The sequence below is a fragment of the Mytilus californianus genome, unplaced genomic scaffold, assembly GCF_021869535.1.
Source record: "Mytilus californianus isolate M0D057914Y unplaced genomic scaffold, xbMytCali1.0.p SCAF_15, whole genome shotgun sequence".
In the NCBI taxonomy this organism is placed as follows: Eukaryota; Metazoa; Mollusca; class Bivalvia; order Mytilida; family Mytilidae; genus Mytilus; species Mytilus californianus.
The window spans coordinates 30627590-30654667 of NW_026262637.1; the positions used below are offsets into that span (position 1 = coordinate 30627590).

At 30.9% G+C, this 27078-nt stretch overlaps 1 protein-coding gene across 13 annotated transcripts in view; it reads left to right on the forward strand.

Moving 5' to 3' along the window:
• LOC127725852 (uncharacterized) overlaps positions 1–27078 on the forward strand; it is a 112307-nt gene that overhangs the window by 29658 nt on the left and 55571 nt on the right. For 11 of the 13 annotated variants that reach the window (XR_007993233.1, XM_052233162.1, XM_052233163.1 and 8 more), the window contains 21 exons: positions 1662–1793; positions 2369–2503; positions 2985–3209; positions 5275–5383; positions 6678–6755; positions 11772–11968; positions 12552–12650; positions 13117–13254; positions 14004–14230; positions 15325–15536; positions 16288–16439; positions 16791–16998; positions 17422–17684; positions 18165–18251; positions 18446–18553; positions 19291–19377; positions 22658–22717; positions 23551–23615; positions 23953–24153; positions 24472–24622; positions 25049–25163. Coding sequence is in view for 12 of the 13 variants with exons in the window: in XM_052233162.1 (XP_052089122.1) it covers positions 1662–1793; positions 2369–2503; positions 2985–3209; positions 5275–5383; positions 6678–6755; positions 11772–11968; positions 12552–12650; positions 13117–13254; positions 14004–14230; positions 15325–15536; positions 16288–16439; positions 16791–16998; positions 17422–17684; positions 18165–18251; positions 18446–18553; positions 19291–19377; positions 22658–22717; positions 23551–23615; positions 23953–24153; positions 24472–24622; positions 25049–25163 (3049 nt within the window). In the remaining variant the exon portion in view is untranslated. The remainder of the gene's footprint in view (positions 1–1661; positions 1794–2368; positions 2504–2984; positions 3210–5274; positions 5384–6677; positions 6756–11771; positions 11969–12551; positions 12651–13116; positions 13255–14003; positions 14231–15324; positions 15537–16287; positions 16440–16790; positions 16999–17421; positions 17685–18164; positions 18252–18445; positions 18554–19290; positions 19378–22657; positions 22718–23550; positions 23616–23952; positions 24154–24471; positions 24623–25048; positions 25164–27078) is intronic. The other 2 variants (XM_052233174.1, XM_052233173.1) reach the window with 1 other exon arrangement.

Sequence of the window (27078 nt, forward strand, 5' to 3'; positions counted from 1 at the left end):
ATTAATATGTTCAGTTTTACAAGTAATATTCTTCAGCTTTTATACATACTTTTTTGTATTCTCTGCTTAAAATTTTGTTCTGAATTGATGTTTTGAATTGATGGCTTTTGCTTTTTTGCTAAATGAAAAAGCAATAATTAGCTGAAGGATCTGAAAATCAAATTGAGTTAGAAATGTTTCTATATTCTTAAAGTTACTTGATTAAAAGCTGCATTCACAATAAATATGGACCAAGAATACATTGAATGTAAATACAGTTTATATTAATGGTCTAGATAGTACACTGTTTAAAGAAATGGGTGCTTGATTGTTGAATGTTCAATGTCAAGTGAGAAATATTTCATGCATTTTTAGTAGAATTTAAAGGTTATGATGAGATTTGATGAATATTACAAGGAAAATAAGTACCATCACGTAATAATACAACATCTTGAACATAGATTTGTTCAGAAATATTGATATCTGTGAATGGCTTGATTAAGAAAGATACATATGGAAAACTTGTAGAAAGTAAAAATTGCTTCATTTGAATGTTTATAAGAACAGTAAAAACATTTTTTTTTGTTGCAAAATTGAGTTTTGAAAGTTTGTTAGAAAGACCCTGATTGAATAAAATATAACAAAGTATATAAATAGTAATCCCGATTGGGAAACATATTCGATTGTGCATTTGAGTATAGATGTTACAATTTTAAACTTTTATTTAATTTTTTAAGCAGAGTAAGAATAAGAAATCAAGAAACAGCAAAGTTTATAATCTTGGAAGTTCTAGTACGACTTCTAAGAAAAGTATTTGGAATGTCACGGTATTATACTACACAATTCTCCAAAGTTTTTGTTACTAGTTTTCTTTGTTGTTGATTGCAAAGTTTTTGTGCAATGTGTTTTCTTTTATTTTTTCTCTGTTTCATGCAAGGAAATAATTTTTATTTTCCCTGCCATCAAAGATTAATTGGACTGTTGTCCAAAAAAATAAAAGTATGTTTTTGGGACAGAAATGTACCATTTTTTACTCCTATCTTGTTTAAGACAAAAACAATTATTTCCTTTCCAGTTATGAATATAATATTTTAAAATGCATGTTTGTTTCCTAATGCAAGTTTTTGTGTTGAGAATTATAGCATTCCCTTACTGTTTGTAATTTCAAATTGGATATTAAGACTACATTATCATTTATAGTACCTGTATAAGCCTGGGTAATCTATGAGTTAGACAGCTTTCAATTTTTCTAATGTTTGCATTAAATGGCAAACATTATAACGTTGATTTTAAATGAATAATCATGATGTATTGTCAGTAAGACCACAACAAAGGAGAGTTTTTATGTCAGTGTGAATCTTTGAATTCTTATAAAAACAAATAGTATTTCCAGTTCAAGTTTTCAAATTTAGCAGCATGCTGACATATTGAACAAATGTCAAGTTTGTGGATATCCCTTACTTTTATACAGGATGAAGTAACTGGTTTATTATTGATTTCTTATAATACTATACAAATGTTAAACTATAAAAATAAAATGAAATATAATCATAATGTGAAACTCTGTCAAATAATGTAATAAAAGTAAAAATTTTAATTTTAGAAATAGATTTTGAAAATTGTTCAAACAATTGAATCTACATAAATAGTGAGTATAATGATGTATTCATTAAATTTTTCAGAGTTTGAATCCAAGTGTGATGCAGCATGGTCCATCCTATCTACCATCAGAAGGTATTATAGAAGACGTTATACTATATGAGGCTACAGCTATATCAAGTTCTGAGGGAGAAACTATTGCACTGAAAGATAAGGTTTGTATCTTGTTCTTGCAAGTCCCAAAGTTGGATTTCCAATGAAAAGCAGGGCAATCTTTCCCAGACCCATTTTGCTCCATTTCAGTTTTTTAAGTTCAATTTCTAGTTCACAATGCACCTTTAATCTGCAAAACAGTACAATAATTCGTTCTAAGTTGAAAGAAAATGCTTGAATAATTGAATTTCTATCATTAAGTTAACCTGTCAAAGTATGGTATATAAATTGAACAAAAATGTGGATTTGTGGAATAAGCTGTAATTTTGTGGCCCTCACCCTGCAAAAAGTTATGTAAAGAGCGATATCTTCAAAACAACGAATAGAAAGATTTTTTTTTTGCATACTTTGATTTGATTTGATAATTACTTTTTTTGTGATATTAGTGGAAGAGTTGATATCAAATTTTAAGAGGGTGTTTTCAACATTGTTCCTGTTAACAGTAAGAAAATGGAAACAAAATATCTTTTTTTTTTTGTTTAATTGGCAGTTTGCCTCTATCCAGGAAGTCAATAACCTCCAATAATATATCCTTACTAATTTCAAATTAAAATTGTAATAATTATTTGAATTTTAGGTGAAATTAGCTGATGGTGTAGAAGTCTGGCTTCTGGGATTAAGTGAATCAGCTGCAAAGACAATAAAAGAAATGAATAACAGTATAATTCAGGACTGTAATCAAGGGACTGTCATGGATGAATGGGCATCAAAGGTCAGAACTTTTGTGTTAAATGATTGGTTATTGAATTTTTCATTAAGGAAATAGACGCAATATTCTGATTGGGTAAAACGTTGCATTTTCTTGTTTATAAAACATTTATGTTTTTTTATTAAGAACTGATTCAACAAACTAATTTTTGTAAGTGATTTATTTTAGTGACATTCACAAATAGGAATATCTTATTAATATAAATCGTCACTTATATGTCAAACTTTGATCATTTCTTTATCGAATACATCATTAAGGCAATAAAGTTGTGAAAATAAATATTTAGGAAGTCTTCTATCAAAGACTCAAAATGAAATAAAATATTCACAGAAATAAATTTGGTTTACATTATGTGTTTATTGGCTAAAAACCTATATTTGAAAATTTATTTTTCTTGAAATTAACTTGGTATTCCAGGGAAACACATTATTACCAGTAAATACCTTGTCTTAACTTTAACAAGTTTTTATATTTGCTGTTATAGTATCCAGCACAAGTATGTAAGATTGGAATGTTATATTTCTGGACCAAAGAATGTGAGATTGGAATTTCTGAAATCAAGTATGATCGTAAAGCTCTACATGGTGCCCTGAAACGATACTCCATCCATACCTCTAAACTGACATCAGTTCTGATGAGAGGAGCCTGGAGGACCATTGAGGAACCAATGTTACCTGTACATAAATCTAGACTGGAGTGTATGGTTGCTGTAAGTTTTCTCTTACATAAATGACAAACAGTTGTGTGTTGTTCTCAAGATGCTTTTGAAGGTCGTATGGTCATACCATAAATCAGTCATGTTCTGTTATTGGTGTGGAACTTTGAATAGGGATTTAAATCTTTGCTGTGTTGATTGTTTTTGTGATAATTCCTTGTACCATGCATGTGGATGGACAGTGAAATGTTTGTGTATGGTTAATTTAATGTGTTTAATTGCATACCATGAACATAGCCAAAATTAAACTTTTGCACAAATTTCCCTATATACAGCAATAGAGACACTATCAGGATATACTGTGAATAATATATCATGGTATAACAAAAAAAATGATACTTAATAAATAGTTGTAATCATTTAAAAATTATTAGTAATATAATTGTTAATGAAAGTTGACAATATATTTCTAATTACTAGAAACAGTTTAGGCCTGACTAATCTCATATCAGAAAATTTGAATGAAGTACTTCAAGATTCAAGTATCATATCAAAGTTCTCGAAATCTTTTTTTCCCTGGTGGTTCTTGAAGAAAATCTGTTGATCCTCACTATTATTTCTATGTCAAAATACCAATATTGTGCCAGTCCTTTGAAAATTTTGGTGGTCAAAACCTTTGGACCATCGCTTTTCGTGAACTCTGTTATATTATTCAGTGTTCCCGCCTGCCCTAAATAGAAGGGCGGCCCGCCCTTGGTGCCCTTACCCCCGCCCTTCTGCCCTCAAAAGTAAAAGAATGCACCCCACTGCCTTTTCAAAAAAATAAAATTTCAAAATTTTATGCCTACCGGCGTTTCCAGTAAAATTGTTACCTGATTGTGTAACACTAATTAACTGACAATGGGATTAAGTTAAATACCTAATGCTTTGGCAGTTTTATCACCTTTGTTAATGATTGTTTACTGCTAATTAGTGGATTTAAGATAATTGAACAAATACTAGATATTTAATACAGAATGAAATGTCCACATGTTATCCATTTGTAATGTTTATGTACAGCATGTACACCTGAAAAAATTTATTTCAGAAGGCATAACATAAAAAATAAAATCTTAAACAATTTTAAATGCATACATAGTTTTGACTTAATTGGTAAAAAATGTTTTGTTTCATAACCATGAGTATGAAATTTAAAGAGGAATCAAAGAAATTTGTACTTTGAACATAACAAGATTCACTTCCTGTTTTTAATACTTCTTGTATTTTATAATCCTCCTGACATGGAGCACTCAACAAATTTATTTTTAACAATGATGGAGAAAAAAGGTAACTGTTTATACTTTCTGCAATATATTATTGCATCAATATAAATATGATCCTCTCCTGTCTCACCTGTTATATTTATAAAACTCCTTACTGAGGAGCACTTTGGTGTGCACTTAAAAATACTTTTTTGTAACAATTTAAAAGATAATAAATAACTCTCAATAACATATATACTATATGTTTGAACAAGTAATTTAAATGTAGATAATTTAATTACATTCAACATTCAATTTTGCATGTATAACTCCATCTTTCAAAACTACTTCTTTATTTTGGTATAAGTTATAAAACATTGAAATTTCTGATGATTATTTTCCATACCAAATGTACAAGTTTGTTTAGATTAACATCAGAATGATATGCTTTGCTTCATGGTATGATAATTTGATGAAAAAAAATTCTTACTGGAACCAACATCAAGAACACATTAATTTCTGAATATGGTTTAAATACAACTAATGTTCTCCAGCTGAGCCTAGCAATATTCAAGGTAATTTATACACTGTCCAACATTGCCCTTAAAATCTGGGTTATAACGCTAAAGTGCCCTTTCAGACAACTAGCACCCTTCTGCCCTGAGATTCAAGCTGGAACACTGTTATTGCAAGTTGATTTTCTGTATACTTCTTTGGTTTATGTGTATATTTAAACACCATACAATGATTTAGTATATGTTTCTTGCAGTACACTGGTATAAGAATATTTGCACTAGGATAGTAATAAAGTCTGAATAGATGCAGCTTTTCTATATCTTAATAGGATATCTTTTAAATTGAGATGTATCTTTTTACAGCAATCCCTGTATTTAAGAGATGTTTTAGAGAATATGTGCAATAGAAAGTTACGAGAATCAACTGATTTTGAATGGAGGAGGAGTGTGAGGTGTTACTATCACCCTGTCGGTAAGTTGATAATTCATTTACATGTATTATCATGCTCACATAGTTTTATATACTAATGCTAGAAATATATACATATATAATGATCTTTTCACAGTAGATATATACTTGCATGAACATCTGGGTGAAAAGGCTTATTATTGTGATTCGATCATGAATGAAAAACTTCATTTTTGTTGAAAATCAGGTATTATACACATAAAGTATTACAGCAGAAATAAGCAGCAGCTCTTTTCACAAAACATTTTATGAATAAAAAATACTTGTAAGTCATGATTATTTCAGTTTAACTTATGATCAATTTTTATCGTAATATGTTTTGTGAAAAGAGTCTCAGGTTCTGAAATGCATAAGTTGACAGTTTGAGGTAGATGTCACACACCTGTAATTTGAAATAAAATGCTTTCCATGTTTGAACAATGAATAATAAAGGAATTTTTGGAGAGAGATATTTAAACCATTTTAAACACTTCAAACTAAATAAAAATGAAAAGCCAATGAGACAACTTTCTACCAGAGACCAAATGACATAGAAGTTAGCAACTATAGGTCACAGTACAACCTTCATCATTGAGCAAAACTCCAAAATTACAAATGTAAAACGATTCAAACAAGAAAACTAACAGCTTGATTTATATACCAAACAATGTACTTAAAAAAATTAATAGGATATATATAACAACAAACCACCGAATTACAGGCTCCTGACTTGGGACAGGCACATATAGAATGTGGCAGGGTTAAGCATTTTTGTGGACACCCAACCCTCCTCTTAACTGGGACAGTGGTGTAACAGCACAAAATAAAACAAACTATAAAATTCAGTTGAAAAAGACTTGACTCATTAGATCGATACAAAACACAACAAAAAAAAAATCCAACTAAAAGAAACCGATCTGGGAGTACTCACAGTTAATGAAAGCTAGTCCAAAGCCAAAAACAAAATTAAAAAAATATGCATCAAAGATTAAAATATCAATCAGTACACATCCAATGGATTTAGTGTAAAGACATCATAAACAGTTGGAAAAAACGTGATATTGTGCAATGCCAAAATATTAGTATTGACAGAATGAAGGACCTTCCCATTGACCCAAAAATTAATAAAGTTCTTGTTTTTATCTTTAAGTTTTAACACCAGTTGCCATCATGGCATGCATTATTTGTTTTATTGAGATATTTTTGCTTGGTTATTTGGCATGTACTTTGAGTATTTATAGAAATATTTATACTGAATAATAAGATCACATAAGTAGTAGTAGATCACTTTACTGTTCTAATTAACATTGACTTCTAGCTACTGAGGCTGATGATCTTAAATCTACTATGGGAGAGGATACCGCTAGTCAAACAAGTTTGACAGATTTGCATATAAGTAAGAATTCCACACTAGGTGGTTGGAATTGTACTATTTTTGTTTATTCTGCTTGGTAGTTTGTTACTCAATAGATTTAATAAGTGTAATATTTATAGAATCATTGCAGTATCATGGTTTTTTAGTTATGTAATGTTTCTGCAGACACTGCACGGCTGCAACTATATGTTTTGCTTTCTGCAATCTTATATTTTATATTTTAGAATTCTGAATTTCAGTACCTATAGAAAATTGGTTTTTTAAATCTCCATATATGATTGATTTTTTTTTCTATTTAAATGAAACAAATTATAATTTTCTCCTTGCTGATCCAAATTTTATAGGCAGGATATTTTGATCAAGTGTTTCATGGTCAGAATTTTATATGCTGATTATTTTTTACTCCTCATTCTTATTACTTCATTTTCTAGCTTCAATACACAACACACAATAGTATAGTTATTTTATTGCATCACATACACTTTTATTCTACACAATTTGAACTTACAGATGTTTGACTGAAAGCCAGTTGTAGCTTTTGCTTACATTTGGTGTCTGTAGTCTGTTAAATTTTTCAAAGATCTTCTCCTGCAAATTAAAACTGCTTTACTAATTTCAAAAACTTCACATAAATGATCCGTAGAGTATCAAGATTAAAAATATAATATAAGTGTAAAATAAAGGTAATTGTTGAATACATTTTTATGATGAAATAATAATAGATACGGTACAGAAATCTTCTAAATGTCAAGATAAACCTATTTTCTAGTTGTACCAAAATTTTCAAAGATCTAGCCCTAAATGACGATTTTTTACACATTTTAGGAATTTTGTCATCTATCTTGAAAACTATTAGTCAACAGAAACTGTAACAAAAGAAAAATTACCAGCAATACAAGATCTACAAATATACCCATATGATGAAAATTTCAATCAATCCTTACCGAAGTTATTTCCATTTTAAAAAAGAAGAATCTTACAATTATAGTGTTTTTAGCTCACCTGGCCCAAAAGGGCCAAGTGAGCTTTTCTCATCACTTGGCGTCCATCGTCGTCCATTAACTCATCCTTAGGGTATCTAGTTTGAAAAATGTATCTGATGACCCCACCCATCAACCAAGATGGCTGCCATGGCTAAAAATAGAACATGGGGGTAAAATGCAGTTTTTGGCTTATATCTCAGAAACTAAAGCATTTAGAGCAAATCTGACATGGAGTTAAAATGTTCATCAGGTCAAGATCTATCTGCCCTGAAATTTTCAGAGGCATCAGAAAACCCGATCTTGGGTTGCTGCCCCTGAATTGGTTATTTTAAGGAAATTTTGCAGTTTTTATTCGTATATTGGTATGACGTTGGCATCGTCGTCCGGCGTCGTCATCGTCGTCCGAAGACACATTGGTTTTCGCACTCTTACTTTAGTTTAAGTGAATGGATCTCTATGAAATTTTACCATAAGGTTCAATACCACAAAAGGAAGGTTGGGATTGATTTTGGGGGTAATGGTACCAACAGTTAAGGAATTAGGGGCCAAAAAGGGGCCAAAAATAAGCATTTTTGTAACTTCCAGACATAACTTGTGTGTTAGTGTATGGATCTCTCTGACATTGTACCACAAGGTTCCATATCACAAAGGGAATCCTGGGATTGATTTTGGGGGTAATTGCCTCAAAATTTTAGGAATAGGGACCAAAAAAGGGAAAAAAAAACAAGCATTTTTCTAGTTTCAGGACAATAACTTGTGTGTAAGTGTATGGATCTTTCTGAAATTGTACTACAAGGTTCCATATCACAAAGGGAAAGCTGGAATTGAATTGAGTTTGGGGGTAATTGCCCAAAACGTTTAGGAATAAGGGGCCAAAAAGAGGCCAAAAATAAGCATTTTTCTAGTTTCCAGACAATTACTTGTGTTCAAGTGTATGGATCTCTCTGAAATTGTACTGCAAGGTACCATACCACAAAGGGAAAGCTGGAATTGAGTTTGGGGGTAATTGCCTCAAAATTGTAGGAATTAGGGGCCAAAAAGGGGCAAAAAACAAGCATTTTTCTAGTTTCAGGACAATAAATTGTGTGTAAGTGTATGGATCTTTTTGAAATTGTACTACAAGGTTCCATATCACAAAGGGAAAGCTGGGTTTGAGTTTGGGGGTAATTGCCCTAAATGTTTAGGAATTTGGGGCCAAAAATTAGCATTTTTCTAGTTTCCAGACACTAACTTGTTTTCAAGTGTATGGATCTCTCTGAAATTGTACTGCAAGGTACCATACCACAAAGGGAAAGCTGGAATTGAGTTTGGGGGTAATTGCCTCAAAATTATAGGAATTAGGGGCCAAAAAGGGGCAAAAAACAAGCATTTTTTTAGTTTCAGGACAATAACTTGTGTTCAAGTGTATGGATCTCTCTGAAATTGTACTGCAAGGTACCATACCACAAAGGGAAGGCTGGGATTGAGTTTGGGGGTGATGAATCATAAGGGGGTTCAAAAAATTTTGGGGAGGGATTTTTTTTCTTTAAAATTTTCCATTTTAAATTGGTTATTTCTGATTTATATATAAAAGCAAATAATAATGATATGGTTTGTATAGGTGAATTAAAATTTTTAAGTTCTTAGACCACATTCATTCTGTGTCAGAAACCTATGCTGTGTCAAATATATAATCACAATCCAAATTCAGTGCTGTATCAAGGTTGAATGTTGTGTCCATACTTCCCCCACCTGTTCAGGGTTCGACCTCTGCGGTCGTATCAAGCTGCGCCCAGCAGAGCATTTTATTGTAGTTTCCGGACAATAACTTGTGTGTGAGTGTATGGATCACTCTGACATTGTACCACAAGGTTCCATATTACAAAGGGAAGTCTGGGATTGAGTGTGGGGGTAATTGCCCCAAACATGGAGGAATAAGGGGCCATAAAAGGGCCAAAAACAATCATTTTTCTAGTTTCCAGACAACAACTTGTGTTTAAGTGAATGGATCTCTCTGAAATTGTACTACAACGTTCCATACTACAAAGGAAAGACTGGGATCGAGTTTGGGTGTAATTGCTCTAAGGAGGAATTCAAAAATTTTGGGGGGGGGACATTTTTTCCAAATTTTTTAAGGGATTCATATTTTTTTTCAAAATTTTTCAAATTTCAAATTTTTGAAAAGTTTCAAGAAGAAAGAAGAAACCTTCAATTGCACAGTATTGCGCAATAGATTTGTAAGATCTTTGACCACATTTATTTTGTGTCAGAAACCTATATTATGTCAAAAATGTGATCACAATCCAAATTCAGACAGTATCAAGCTTGAATATTGTGTTCAAATTTGCCCCAACTGTTCAAGGTTCGACCTCTGCGGTTGTACCAGGCTGCGCTCAGCGAAGCATTTTATTGGTTATTATCTTGAATATTATAATAGATAGAGATAAACTGTAAACAGCAAAAATGTTCAGCAAAGTAAGCTCTACAAATAAGTCAACATGATCAAAATTGTCAATTGACCCTTTAAGGAGTTATTGCCCTTTAAAGTCAATTTTTCACAATTTTTTGTAAATTTTTGTTATCTTTTACAAAAATCTTCTCCTCTGAAACTACTGGGCCAAATTAAACCAAACTTAGCCTAAATCATCCTCAGAGTATCTAGTTTTAAAAAAAAATATATCCGATGACCCCGCCCATCCACCAAGATGGCCGCCATGGCTAAAAATAGAACATGGGGGTAAAATAGTTTGGCTTATACCTCTGAAACTAAAGTTTTAAGAGGCAATCAGACATGGGGTAAAAATGTTCATCAGGTCAAGATCTATCTGCCCTGTAATTTTCAGATGCATCAGACAACCAGTTGTTGGGTTGTTGCCCCTGAATTGGTAATGTTAAGGAAATTTTGCAGTATTTGGTTATTATCTTGAATATTATAATAGATAGATATAAACTGTAAACAGAAAAAAATGTTCAGAAAAGTAAGCTCTATAAATAAATCAACTTGATCAAAATTGTCAAGTGACCCCTTCAGGAGTTATTGCCCTTTAAAGTCAATTTTTCACAATTTTTCGTGAATTTTTTGTGATCTTTTACAAAAATCTTCTCCACTTAATCTACTGGGCCAAATAAAATTAAACTTAGCCACAATTTTCAATAGGGTATCTTGATTAAGAAATGTATTTGATGACCCTGCCATCCAACCAACATGGCCACCATGGCTAAAAATAGAACATAGGTGTTTACTAGAAGTCTATGGGAAAATTGTAAGAAAACAATTTCAAATGGTCACAATTTGAAAACTAATTTAAATAATGATAAGGGGTCTTCAGTAACTATTGTAAGATTACAATGGGATGACCTGCTTTTAATTTAACTACTGGGCCAAATTAAACCAAACTTGGTCTCAATCATTATTGGTGTATCTAATACTATTCATTATGATTTTAACCTTATTTTACATGATTTCCAAAACCACAGATACAGGTGAGCAACACAGGCTCTTGAGAGCCTCTAGTTTCCCATTATCTTGAAAACTATTATAATTATGCTGACAGAAACTGTAAACAGGGAAATGGGGGCTTTGAATATTTTGTGAATACCTTTTTATTCTGATTTCTACATTAATATCAATACATCATGTTTTTCTTCCAGATGAGTAGATGGCACCTAATTTACTTGTCAATTAATTTGTATATAAATCCATTTTTAACCATATTATTCTTTTGTGTTATTTTCTATTTTATTATTATCTTATTAATTTAAAAAAAAATTAAAAACAAAGAATAAAAATAAGATATATTGAGTAATAAATGATTAACACATTTTCAACTTAAAGAAATTCTTGAATTACTGTACATTTTGTTTTTAATTTTATTTGTTCACAGAACAAATTTGTATATCGTGAATTATCATGATATTTTACTTCATTTCCATCCATTTTATTGTTGTGTTCAGTTTGAAAAGCCATTTTTATCTGTTATATGCAACTTTTTAAAGTACAAAAAGGGAGAGTCCAAATTTTTGTAGTAAAAAATTGACAGAAATTAAAAAAAATAATAATATTAATATATTACAGAAGAGGAATATGAACCACTGATCTGGATTCTGGACTCATCCTATCATTACTCTAACGAATTCTATGGTGCAGAACCAGGAGTGGCCCTCACACCAGTCACAGAGAGATGCTTCCTCACAATGTCACAGGCCATTAACAATGTACAGGGCAGTCATATTGTTGGCCCTGGTGGTGTTGGCAAGACAGAAACTGTAAAGGTCAGTATATGATATACAGAAGCTTATATTTGAACTAAATCAAACATGTTAAAGGAAAAATTAAGTATTTGCATATCTATAGAGGTATCTCTATTATGCATTATATTGTCATTTTTTTTTGATGAAGGAAAAAGTAAAACTTCATACCCAATCCCATTTTGCATCAAAAGGAAACATATCTTTTGTATGTTAATTATGTCATAATATTTTTCACATAGCCTCACTTTTAAGCAAGTCAAACAAATAGGAAATTTGTATTGTTTGTCCTACAAAGAAAACTTTATTGGTTTGTATGATAACAATTTACATATGCATTGTTAATATGCTTTCAAATGCAAGTCAAAATAGCCCATCCTCAAGTTTAATTTAAACAAAACAGGATTGAATAGTCTTGGCACTATACAAAATCTTAAACATTTTTTTGTAGGATTGTACAGGAAAGTTGAAATAATATTCTCACATTCTATAGTACAGAAAACTTTTGTCAAAGATTCCTTTTTTTTTATCATGTTGAGGTCAGGTTTGAGTTGACAATGAGAATAATACTTCTTAGAGTTAAAGTTAGTTTCATATTTATTTTCAGGGACTTGCCAACCTTTTTGGTAAATTCTTGATGTTAGTACAGTGTTCCCCAGAGAGTGATACAAGTGGTATGGGAAAGATTGTACAAGGAACTGCTATGGTAAGTATACACATATTCTTGAACCTCTCTAACCTGCTATTGTAAAACTGTCTCTTTTACCAACCTGACCAAAATGTCAATTTTGATCTAAAATTAAGCAAGTCTAAACAAATTTGAACAGTATGACTAAAATCAGACCAATTGCTGCCAGGAACCATATAGACATGAATGCATGTTTATATAGACTAAATGTTGCAAAGTTTTGTTATGATTGCTCCTTTGGGGATACAAATTGCCAGCCATCTAAGTTATAAAAGTATATTGGCATCACATCAAAGATATTTTCTATAGTAACTTTTTCGCACATATGTTGGCACTTTTAGATTAAAGCTCTTGTTGTCTAAAAGATAGTGAAATTGAGATGATTTATACTATATTTTATTATGTTTGTATCATAAGGAGGTAAAGTTTTGTTCAGGTAGTTTGATTTGAACGGCTTGACAAAAATAATGTTTATTTCTTGCAGGATGGATGCTGGGCCTGTTTTGATGAATCACAGAACCTTAATAACTTGTCCATGTCTATTGTATTGGATTTTGTTACATCTGTATTGTCAGCCCTCAAATCAAGACACAGCTATGCCTCATTGAGCAATGGACAAGAGGTAAGCTTGTGAAATCAAAACTTAAACTATATGTTCACAGACAAAACAAAAGCAATCAAAGAAGCAAAAACACCACAAAAAGCCTCTAATCAACTCAACTATTATTTATCAAGGAAATAGGGAAAAAATTACCTGTATTAAATGTATTTTGTATAATGAAATTATGATGTCATGGAGTTTTACTCTGATATAATTTTTATCAAATTTCTTGAAAGAATGAAATTTAAAAGGCTTTTTATATGCCTGTTTACGGGACTTATTATGGTATACCTCTGTCGGTCTGTCATCAACACTTTGGACAATAACTCGAAAATGCTTTCACCAATTTTCATGAAACTTTGGTGAAGTGTTTATATCTATTGAAATAAGCTCCCTTTTGTTTTTTTTTTATAAATTTCTGATATGACATTGCAGAGTTATGGAACTTTATTCATTGAAAAATCATTGAAATCTGTTCTCACTTTGGACGCAAACTTAGTTAAACTTGAGGTAGCCTTGATAGTCGCAATTTATTCATGTTTTGTGTCAATGGGTACCACTGTGTGTGCTTTTTTTTTCTTTTTTTTTGGGGGGGGGGGTTCTATTTGAGCTTTCTTGTTGATCATAAATATTCATTTAAAGCATAAAGATGAGCTAAAACGGTTACAGGCATATCATGCGCTCATGGCACAGCTCTTTATTTGAAAATGTGGTACCTTAAAAAGTAAATTTTAAGAAAAATAATAACTTATTTTACTTTTTTTCTCCAGATAAACCTGAAGAAAGGTTTAGCTCTACACATGACGTCTAATGCAAGTGTTAGACATCCATCATGTAGAATGCCAAACTATGTCTCAGCCATATTTAGAACTGTATCCCTAGTCAAACCAGATTACTGTTTAGTGTTGAAGGCAAAATGTGCTTCCCATGGATTCAAAGTACCAAACATACTTGGAGTCAGGCTAAAGACCCTTTCAGATCTAACTATTAATCAACTGTAAGTACAATTACCATCAGTATAAACTTTAAAACAAAAAAATGAATTTGACTGACTTTTTATTATGAAAAGATATACAAAAATAAAAATTCTTAACTTTTTCATGTGTGAACAAATTTTCTCATCAATGGTCAATTTTAATTTAATTTTATTTTATCAAGAGTTATTTAAGTTTTTGAGTTGTTGCAAACAAAATGATTCAGTTGTAACCCCACAAATCTAATAAAAGGTCATCTTAGAATAAATGATGATATTTAATTAACACTTTGCAATGAAATGTATGAAAAGCCCTTGGTGTATCTAATTGTATGTAAAATTGAGAATGGAAATGGGGAATATGTCAAAGAGACAACAACCCGACCAAAGAGCAGAAAACAGCCCAAGGCCACCAATGGGTCTTCAACACAGCGAGAAAATCCCGCACTGGGAGGCCGGTTCAGCTGGCCCCAGGTGCGGGATGTGAACAGTTACAAGCCAAAAATAAACCTTGAAAACATGTATTTTTCCTATTGTAGCCAAACAGTTGAACCATGATTAATACAATAACCACTAATCAAAGTCAGTATAGATATGTTTGTTCTGTACATTGCTTGTTTATTCCTGGGATGAAATATATTCATATATCTTAATAACAGTTATTACTTATAGAATAACTAATCCAAGAATTCAAATGTTGAAAAATATTCAATGAGTGTCTGAACAACACATTAATTCACGAATGTGGGTAGAGCATGAATTAATTATCAGTGCTGTAAGGTCACAAATTAAAAATTTTGCGATATTTTAATTCTTGAATCAGTTATTCTTTTTATCTCATTGACCATGGAAAGTAGAAATTAAAAGAACTAGATCTGTTTCTATCCATTCTCAATTGTTTTGATATATAGTCATCAACAACACCCATTGTTGTATGACATCAGAGGAGTGTATTATCAGATTTATTTCCCATGTGAAATTATTGGTTTTTATTTCACTGAGAAATCATGGTAATTCATTGCAACCAATGTAATAAATTCATTTAAAACCATCGAAGAAATCTTAAATTTCTTTGTCCCTCAATAATCTCTAATGATATGGAATTTGTTTGTATATAGGCCACCAGAAGTTCACCACCTGTTTGGTATAGCTACATGGGCTGGTGTACTGAAGAAAGCTGCTATTAAGAAGAGACTAGTCAAGGATGATAAGTATCAAGACAAGATAGATGCCAGACGAGAAGAAACTTCACGATCAGAGTCTCAAGCTTCTGATAATGTGGCACAGATTAAAGCTGGAAACCCAATGAGCCAACAAATGAGTGTTACAAGTAAGTGCTTTGTTATACTTTAATAAATAAATATCTTTTGGTCATTTGTATTTTTAGGTTGTTGTCTCATGTATGTAAACCTCACATCTTCTTTTATTCCTTAAACAAATTTTTATACATTTTACAGTAAAACTTTTATACATTTATTAAAATAAAATAGAATTTTGAACAAAGCTGATAAAATATTTTCATATACTGTAAATTCAGAAATTATTGCGTGCATTTATTATTGCGATTTTTGAAGAATGGACAAAAATCCGAGACTATTTATTGCTATTTCAGGAAAATCTGCATACTAATGTTGGTATCAGATATCTGAATGCAAGTTATAATTATTGAAATACTCACCTTGTCGCATTATTTGCAATAATAAAAACCTCGCAATAATTTCTGAATTTACTGTAATATTAAAATATGGAGATACGGTATGAATGCCAGTGAGATGACTATTCATAGACCAAAGAACAAAGATATGAACAATTGCAAGTCACTGTATGGCCTTCAACAATAAGTAAAACCCATTTCAAAAGCATTGAGAAAAGTTTGTTATTTTGAGTAAACCTAGTTCTATAATATTGTGATTTATTATTGTTACAATATAACTGCAAATAAATATGGTTTTTTTTGCTTAAATCCACAAAATAAGTATTCTACAAATACAAATAAATCTGCAGTAAAGTCTGTGAATTATTCATTGTCCATTGTTGATAAATTTACATGTTATAAAATTTCTATATTTGATCCATTTTAGTGGCACCAAGTTCAATGAAGTTCGGAGGTGCAATGACAGCAACACAGAGGAAGATGGGAACACCTAACCCTATGACCCTGGCTGCTAAGATGGAACATTCTTTAGTATGTCAGACCATTAGGGAAGTTATCTGTCCTAGGATGACAGATGAGGTAAACTATTACATAGATTGGTTTCCTAAAATATCAATAATTCATGATTTTGAGATCAATAATTTGGTGTTTTGGTAAATGTATATATATTGTGTATATATTTACTATACATTTTAAAACTGTTTTACAGCACGTTAAGTTTTATATATTTTTTTTTTCACCCAAGTTTGAATATTCAGACTTACAGAATTCTGACATGTATTATATGTTTTAAGATTTAACTTGTATATCATCTTTTGTTTTGAATTCTATAAATAACTAAATCAATCAATGTTTATGTTCTTATGACAATAGATTGAAATTTGAAATTGACTCAGACCTTTTTAAATCAAATTTTACCTCTTCTTACAGAACAACAAAGTATTTAAGAATATACTAGATGATGTTTTCACTGGACTACCAGATGCCCCACAGTTGAAGAACACTCATTCTGCCCGATCTCGTGGAATAGATATAGAACTAGCCCTGAAACACAAGGCTGTAGATAAAGGGTTATCTGCCCATGATCCGTGGATCAGTAGATGTAAACAACTGTATGAAATATCTCAAGTTTATCATGGTAGGTACAGCAATAGTGTTCTGCTTATAAGCATAACAGTACAGAGTCTTTCATTTACTGGTAATTAATACACACATATAGACTTGTATACACACACTGCAATTAAAAATTGAAGAAAGTGATTAGATGGATCTTTTCTCTAAGCATATTTTAATTAATCTTGTTTTGGCTGAATTTTAAGCCTAATTGGCTCTTATTTTCAGTACATTGTATTTGTTATTTTCCATTGGTCTGAAAGCTTATTGTAGAAAATGTTTTTGATGAAGGTTTTATATCTGTATAGAACCAGGTGCTGTTTTTTTAATATAAAATTCTGTAAAAGTTCTTCACATACAAAATATGTGGCTTTTAAGGAATAACTTATGTACTACACATCAACTTTGATAAATAAATATACTTATAGACAATACGTATGTTTTGTAGGAGTGATTGTTGCTGGACCACCAGGCAGTGGTAAGACCAGCTGTATACAGACCCTAGTCGATGCCCTCAGTACACAGGTCAGAGGTGGACAGTCACGCCAGTCTCATATCAGTCGTACCTCAAACCCAGCAGAATCACAACACAAAATCATCAGAATTAACCCCATGGTTGTAGATGAATACTCCATTATGTTTGGTTACCTAAAGGACAACCATGATTGGGTGGATGGAATAGTCACATCATCATGTAGAAAAGCTAATAGGGTATGTTTAATCACTTTCTATTTGGCTAACACAATGATTATTTTTCTTATGATGATATCAGTCTGTGTAACAATATTGTTCGAATATAAAATTTATCATTATATTTATTTATGTATTATACTGTCTGATACTTACTTGAACACAGCCATTGTATTTTTTTATTAAAGACTACATATTTTTCCTTTAGAAAATAGAAATGATGATGAAATGATAAATATATATTTTTTAGAATACAGTCAAATTTTTGATGGTATTTTGTTATCATTATTGTAAGCTTTTCCAAATTACCCTAGGCATTTGATAAATAGGGCCATTGAGAAGTAAATTAAATTGTCTCCATTTGTAACTTTGTGAATGAAAATAAATATTTATTTGAAGTATTTTCTCTGATTTTTTGAATTTTTTTTAACAGTTTTAAGTAATTAAATTATAATTTGTTTTAGATTATTGAAATTGATAAAACCCATTTTATTTTTTCAGAATCAAAGTACCACCTGGTTGTGTTTAGATGGACCATTAAATCCTGGATGGTCAGACAACTTTAACTCTGTACTGAGTGAAGAAAAGGTATGTTATACACATCATTTATAAAATATAATTGACACAGAATGAATTCTGATTCATTTTAGAGTAGATTGTGGTTTTGTTGGATTCGCTCTAAATTGAATAAGAAAATTGGACATATTTAATACTGTTATAAATTGTGTTCTTTTTTTTAATAAAAATGCTTCGATGTATTAGTTTTTTACTTGTTTTTGTAGGTAATTCATCTGAAGAATGGAGACAAGTTATTTTTGTCAGAGAACATCATTGTTGTATTTGAGACAGACAACCTGTCATCTGCCTCACCATCTACTATTTCCAAATCTGTAAGTTTTTTACTAATTTATCCTCTTGACAAAATGAATCAAAGTAACTCAAGATTATTGATGTCATCTCAAACATGATACCATAGTTGCAAAATAAGAACATTATGTATATTACTAACAGTCTCAAACCATTATTCCATATAGTTCTTCCATAAAAAGAACCTACATGCAAACATATTTTTTTCTTCCTAAACCAAAAATAGAATTGTTCAAGAAATCTTTTATGTATTCTGGACCATTCTTGTGGAATAATTTGCCAATACTGTTAAGAAATATTTAAAATGTTAATTCTTTCAAATACAAAATAACAGATCATTTATTAAAATCAACCTGTTGAAAAAACTGATTATGTCATGATGTTTAATTTTTCATAACATTTTATCAAGTTGTATTGAACATTATCATCATACTTGACTTTTATACTAATGTATGCAATGTATATGTTTGCATTTTGTTTGATTTTTTATTTCAGTGTATAAGGACTATCTTGGAATTGTGTTATTTTGCAACTCACAAACAAACCTCCTTAAAATTACAATCAACCTAATGATTTACCCAAAACTTTCAGGAATAGATGCAATTTCTGCTCCAAATACTGGGTCCAATTGTTCAATTACAATGGCTACTCATTATTGACTTGGCAACAGTCTTTTGAATAATACCAAAACTGTGTCTTGACTTGAAATGGGTGTTGATAGGACTATTGAAATTTAACAATGTTATTTTTTGTATTTCAGGGAATTGTATATCTAGGCAATAATGTTGTCGGTTGGAAGCCTATAGCTGATGCTTGGTTAGAGAGTAGATCTCCACAAGAAATACATGTAAGTTTATATTAAAAGTTTGATCTCTAAGGTTATTAACTGTATATATATATTTATAAACTTTGTAGATAGATAAATATGTAAATACTCTATTCTGGTTTGATGTGATAAACAGATAGCAACATTTCTTGATATAGGGGAGAAAAAGAGGGTATTAAAGTAGATACATTTAAGTTTGGTGAAAGTTTTAATACATGTAATTTTAGTGTATTTTTCTTCTGTTCTTTCTTAAATTGAATTGTTTTTAGAATTTAGATATAGACCTTGTTTGACATATTGATCTATACAAAATCAGTTGGAAACATGACAAAAACTAACAAGGAAATGAGAGAGAAAAAAAAAGAAAAAAAAGAGAGCTATCAGAATTCCCCTACCTTTTAATTTCAAGTTTGGAGATAACAACATTTTTTTTTTAATGTTTTATAAACAGATACAGGTATGTTTTAGTTTGTTAATATTTTGATTGTATTTTTATAGTGTTGGTCGGGGGAAAATCACCACATTACACATTGAGTAAACATTCCATCACACTTTTCACAATCTTTCTAGATGTCTAATAGATAGTCATTGAAATATTTGACTGGACACAGATTTTGAAATGTTTAAGGCTTCCTTTATTCGATTCATCGCTATCATCATTGCTGTTTGTGATTTTGTCTATATTAATGTCTGACACGATATAAGATAATTTAGTAATGCTAACTTTTGGTGGTTGCTCTAGATTCAAGGATTTACTTTTTTTCAGTGAAAGCTACATTATTTTTTCAAAGTAAAGAATCAATGTGACTTTAAATGCAATCCATTATGTTTTTTAAAATTGCTCTTCAAATTATTCCAAAATATATTAAGTCAATAAGAGGAAAAAATATACTTATGTTGTAGCTACTAATTGAATTTATTCAGGTATTTTAACTAGCTGTTTCAAGCCTCTACATCTGTTGATTTCAAAATGACTCCTGTGAGATTGATAGAATTTGAGTCCAGCTGTTCCATTAAAAAATGATTTCAAGAGCAACATGTGTAATGATTTCATTTTGCTGGGAAAATAACCATCCGAACATACGAATTCATTTATTTTTGTGGGTATCAATTTTTTATGGATGGAGGAAAAATTGTATGTTTTGTGAATATCTGATTTTGTGGATTTGCCAGAGTCTGCATGATAGCTTATAGAAAATTTATACTTCGTTGAACATTTATTTTGTGGTTTACGAAATCCACGATAATTGGTACCCCACAAATAATCATGAATTTACAGTATTTAATCTTTATAGCCAAAAAAACACAAAGTTTATTAGATGTGTTCTCTTATTGTTAGTATTATTTGTGTTGTGTTTCTGTGGTAAAAATTAGTTTATGGGTTAAAAAAAGTGACACTGGTTTTGCATATATGTAAAAATAGTATTCTGGTTTTGCAAAAAAAAACAGTTGAAAAGAGTCACGGGTGTATGGTCTTTTATATACTATATAGCACATTTTAATGAACCACAAAATCAAATATCCACAAAGATACAATTTTTCCTCAATCCACAAAAATTGGTATCCAAGAATATAAATGAATCTAAAGTAATAAACAGAATGATAAATAGAATGGAAAATAAAAATTGTAAAAATTAAAAATGATGAGTAAAATTGATGATTATGAAGTAAAAATATGTAGCAGTGTTCTCTTGTTTTTATGGAAAAAAAACACATAAAATAAAACCTATTTTGCAGAGTGTTGCAAAAGAAGTAAGTTTGGTGTGTAAATATTGCGCTCAATTACATGTAGACTATATATGCTAAATAATGAACATTTTGAGCGCTCATTTAGGATTTTGAAGATGTATTGCCAAAATTGCTGCATGACATGTTTATGTAGTTTTTAGAATCTAACATAACAGCCATTCTGTTTGTAATGGTTTAATTGATTGAAAATATAATTAGGGATGAGAGGTTGTTTTTTTTTCAATCTCTTGATGTAATGATTTAGATATTTGTTTCACCATGCTTGATTTATGCAAATTTACACAACTCCATATTTTCAAGTTTTAAGTAGTAAAAACAAATAATATAGTTAATCATTATTCAAACATTAGATGAGCAATTGTTATCACCAGAATACAACAAAATTTGTTATTGAATAAAACTTAACAGTGCTTTAAAATTTTTGCCAACTACATCATCATGATTTTAAGAAGCAAGCATTTCAAAAGATCAGCTATAGCTTCGTTTCATCAGTCATTTATTCATATACTACAGTTCATTGGTCAAAAGAGTTTGAAACTTATTAATCAAATGGTACTTGGTTAACTGCATATTAAAGTTTGACAAATATTCAAGTGAACCAAGTGTTTAATGTAATTATGTGTAGAAACTAACTTCAGGCTAATTAAGAATCCTTTTTTTTTAAGGCTCTGTACACAAATATGGATGGGCACGAAGTTCTACCCTTATAGGTTGCACTTCTGTAAATATAGACAATGCAATTTCCCATAGGAACTTCTTTTACGACTAAGACTGTGCCACTTTTACTATGAAGTTTCGTAAAAAATTATATCTTAGAATGAAAAGTTCATATGCACTACTTTTTTTTTCAAAGGTCAAAACATAGGGCTGTGCGGCATATTTTCAACATTTATATGCTTCGAACTTCTAAGAGTTTAAACTTATACTAAAATTCTGTACTACCCCTCCCTTCACTTCGGGTCTTCCTCAGAATTCAATTTGGCTGCTATTCATGTGTATTTATACTGGTAGCATTCCCAAGTTATGTCTCTATGAGTTGAAGCATAGAGATCATATCTGGGAACCAGTACGTAAACAAAACAAAATATCTATGAATATTATATATCTCCCCAAAAGAGGCGTGGTTTGTGAAACAGCTGTATTTACAAAGTGCAACCTATAAAATGGAGATGTGGCATGATTGCCAATGAGATAACTATCCACCAAAGTTCAAATGAAGTGAATTTAAGCAATTGTAGGAAACCATGCCTTCAACAATTTATCCATTCATATCAATACATACACACATTCTAAAATATTTATCACATAGCAATTTAATGTAAGTCCAGCAAAAGCCAGTGTTATGGAAATTCCAATTGATATCATGGTATTTTACAACTTAGATTATACTGTCTAGGTTTTGAGAAGTCATTTTTAATTTTAGAAAAGTGAATTGCTAACCTTGTTTTTGCTAACAGCTTTGAGTATCATTGTCATATTTTGCAAGTGAAATTGATCTCATTTAATCTAGAATTTTAAATTATATATATCAATTTATTTTCACTGTTACCAGCGACCTGTAAATGTTGAACAAGGAGAAACGGACCAATCTTTGCCCAGAACTGTTGAAGGGGTAAAATCAGTTTTGTGGTATATGGATGTGTGTTGTAATTGGTCTGAGGCATTCTTCATTTATGTGGGATTTTTTGTTTTGTTTGTTATTACAAATGAATAGGAACATGTCATAGGGTGTGTTTTGGGGTGTGTATTTATGTGTTGTACCTTGCACTGCATGGTTTCATAGGCAAAACTTGAGTTGATTTAAGAAATTTATCCTTTTTCTTTCAACATTTTGTGTGCTTCTCACAAGGTTTAGGTTCATTTTGGTAATTTGATTATCAGAGTTAAAATGTTTGTTTTTTTCACTAAAAATTTGAGTTTGAATAGTTTTAAGCTTGCAACTGTTTTGATTCAAGCACCACTGATGAGTCCTATGTAGACAAAACAAGCAGCTGGCATACCAAATTATAAACCTCGTATATTTTGATAAGTGTGAATACTACCAGAAAATTGTGCTGTTTAGAAAATGTTTTTGTCTGAATGGCATCATCAAAACTTGAAAACTGCATGAAATATCTTTTAACAAGCTTATCTATAAGAATGTATATGTCTGTACAGTGCACAGCATGACTGAATGTATATGTCTATATATGTGCATGGTTTGATTAACATAATAGGGCACCACTCTAGATGGAATGAATATTTTACATGCATTTGAATTATACAATTCCCTCTTTTAACATGACCGTTCTTAATGCATTCCCTTTAAATGAAATGAAATAGATTATATGGATAATAACCCAGTATGAAACATGATTGCAGTGGTTTTATTTAATTTGATAACTTTATACAAGTATTGCACTGTGTGATTTAAATATTTTCTCAATAAATATTTCACCATTTCAGGTACTACAAAGAGCTTTCCAGAAAACACTGGATCCAATATCTCAGTTTGTGTTAAATGAAGCTAAGTGAGTATTACCTTTGACTATTCGTTCAAAATATTTGAGTGTATGAGAATAAAAACATTTTAGATTTCACTTTTGCTATGAATAGTATTTGATGTTATATATAGATGTTGCTGGTTTGACAAATTCATTTATATTACACAGTTTATGATACAGAGAGAGAAATTGAAAAAAATAAAATAATAAAAATAAAACATTACATTTGAAATTCTTGTGAACATCAATGAAAAGACAACATATTTTTGATAACAGTTGACAAAAATCAAGACTTCGATGTTCAAAAATTTACAGCAAAATATAGAAATCATGAAAATAAGTATGTTTGAATTGAATTTTTCAGACCTTTGGTAAAGCTATCACTTGTTGGACTCTTTAAATCCTGCCTGGGACTACTATCAGCCATGTTAGCTGACAATAGAGAGACCAGTGAAGACCATGTGGAAAGACTCTTCCTGTTCTGTCTTATCTGGACTTTCGGTGGACTCCTGGACAGTCATGATAGGAAAATTTTCAGTGAAAAGCTCAAAATGCTTTCTAATACGTAATCATCATTTTTTCTGTTATCTTTATTGAAGAAAAAGTATTTTTACATGATTTTTATGTATTTTCCTTATCTTTTCAGAATAAAATATTTTAGATTAATAGCACAGCAAAGCATTTAATAATCTTACTTTGTTTCATGATCTTCCTTAACAGAATTAGAAATTGCTTATTAACAAGGGTTATAATTATTTGTTCATAAATGCAAAGAGTCTTTCTCAAACCGACAGACCATTACGTCACATAACAGACTACGGAATATCCTTTTGTATTCCTATTATATGAATGTACTACTATTGTTATTGGTTTCTGTCTTTAGCTTACCAGATGATGACAGACAGATCTGTGTATTTGATTACTATGTAGATGAATCAGGAGACTGGGACCCATGGGCATCCAAAGTCAGTGAATCAGTGTACTCTGACCAACAAGATATGCTTGGAGAAGTCTTTGTTGACTCCATCAATACAGTAAGTAGTCTAGAAAATTGGCCTTGGGAATTGGACCACTAGGTCTCAAAATATGTGATTACCAAATAAGGGTTGGAGAATCTATTGGTGAATGATATGTAGATAACAGTTTAAAAAATTATCAAGCTTTAGACCAGTTTAATTGTAAAAGATATTAAACTCACAGTTCATTGTTAAACTGGTTGCAGAAAAATTTATTAATAGCTATGTCAATTTTGGTATAATGGTTGTTTGATAATTGCTCTATGTCTTAGAACTAATACATTTTTAAATGCTTCAGCTACTTGCTTTATAGAAATTTGACTCAAATGAAATATATGATACTTTATGATAAAAAAAATTGTGATTCCTATGATAAAAGCAATGTGATACCTTATGACAAAAGAAATGTGTCAAACATACTAAAACAAATTATATTTTATGTAGATCAGAACAAAAATCTTGATAGATTTTGCCTCAGCTTCAGGACTGAATGTTTTATTAGTGGGGCCACATGGATCAGGAAAGACAACTCTTATCAATGACTTCATGGACCTGCAAGGTTTGTAATTTCTTATTTATATAGATATCTGATGTATAGCATGGGAATTTTAAAGTTGCTGTTTTCTGTTTGTGATGAAGGCAATCAAAAAAGGGTTTTCACTAAAGTCACAATAAGCATGATAAGTTAGTTCAAATTTTTCATATTTTTTTTGTCACCAATATATGGGAAGTAATAAAAGAGTTTATTTTTTATTTTTTGTTGATTATAACAAAAATGCTTGGAATTTTAAAGAAATCATTTAAGGTTATCAAATAGTGGGAAAAGGTTTAAGATAACAGGAAAAATTAGCATTCATTTCATTTGACCTAAGTATTCTTGAAAGATTTTTGGGGTGGATGGTATAGGCTCCATGTGAAAAGGGTTTAGATTTAATGCATAGTTTTTGTTACAATACATGTAAAGTAGAATAAATAACCAGAAAAAATCTCAAGTTTTCCTGTTTAGAATTGGCCCAATTTTCATGTAAAATATCTAACTGCATGTTTTAGAATATTTATGCATGTGACACAAGAATTAACTACACATATAACAGCATGCCTAAACCATATAGTAGCTTTTTGTAATACCTATTTACATAAAAAATGCCTCAACCTAGTCATATGAGTTTTTTTGCAATATAGTCCATAGTGGATAGTTGTCTTACATGAAATCATGCCAAATCTCCTTACATTTATCATATCTCAGTTGCAGCTTTCTCATATGAATTTAATCTTAATTTAACAAAGCTGAATTTGCTTACCCTTCATTTGAACTTCACAATCCATGCTGGCTCCTTACATACCTGTTGCAGTCATTTCACATACACAAATTTAATCTTACTACTCAAGGAGCAATACAGGGTTCACATTGCTTATTTTACTGTTAATTGCTCTTAACCCAAATCATTCAAATATCCAATTACCACAGATAATCAAGTATCATAAATGTAATAAAAAATCCTGTTGATTTGTTGACCCTTAACTGCTCATTTAATACTGACTATGAGTAGAGCCAAAAATGTGTTACTTTTATTTTACCTCAGTTAAATTGAAGGAGACTAATAGAGGATCCTAAGCATTCATTTCTAAATCTGATTATTCATGCACATCTACAGCTAGAACTCCAAAATTGTATATTTACAGCCATACAAATTAATGTTCAGTTGCGTTTTGAAGGGACTGGTCATCAGACCAAAGATTTGGTCACACACGACTTCATGGTTTCCTGGTTTTCAATTTTTGTCGAGCCTGCAACTTTTGTCGCAGAAAGCTCGACATAGGGATAGTGATCCGGCGGCGTTGGCAGCGTTAGCTAACTTCTTAAAAGCTTTGTATTTTAGAAGGTGGAAGACCTGGATGCTTCATACTTTGTATATAGATGCCTTATGTTACGAAGTTTCCTTCTGTCACATGTTCATTGTCCATGACCTCATTTTCATGGTTCAGTGACTACTTGAAAAAAAAAGTTAAGATTTTTTGTAATGTTAGTTTCTCTCTTATAATGAGTAATAGGATAACTATATTTGGTATGTGCGTACCTTACAAGGTCCTCATGCCCGTCAGACAGTTTTCACTTTACCTTGACCTCATTTCATGGATCAGTGAACAAGGTTAAGTTTTGGTGGTCAAGTCCATATCTCAGATACTAGAAGCAATAGGTCTAGCATATTCGGTGTATGGAAGGTCTGTAAGGTGTACATGTCCAACTGGCAGGTGTCATCTGACCTTGACCTCATTTTCATGGTTCAGTGGTTATAGTTAAGTTTTTGTGTTTTGGTCTGTTTTTCTTATACTGTATGCAATAGGTCTACTATATTTGGTGTATGGAATGATTGTAAGGTGTACATGTCTAGCTGGCAGGTGTCTTCTGACCTTGACCCTCATTTTCATGGTTCAGTGGTCAATGTTAAATTTTTGAGTTTTGGTCTATTTTT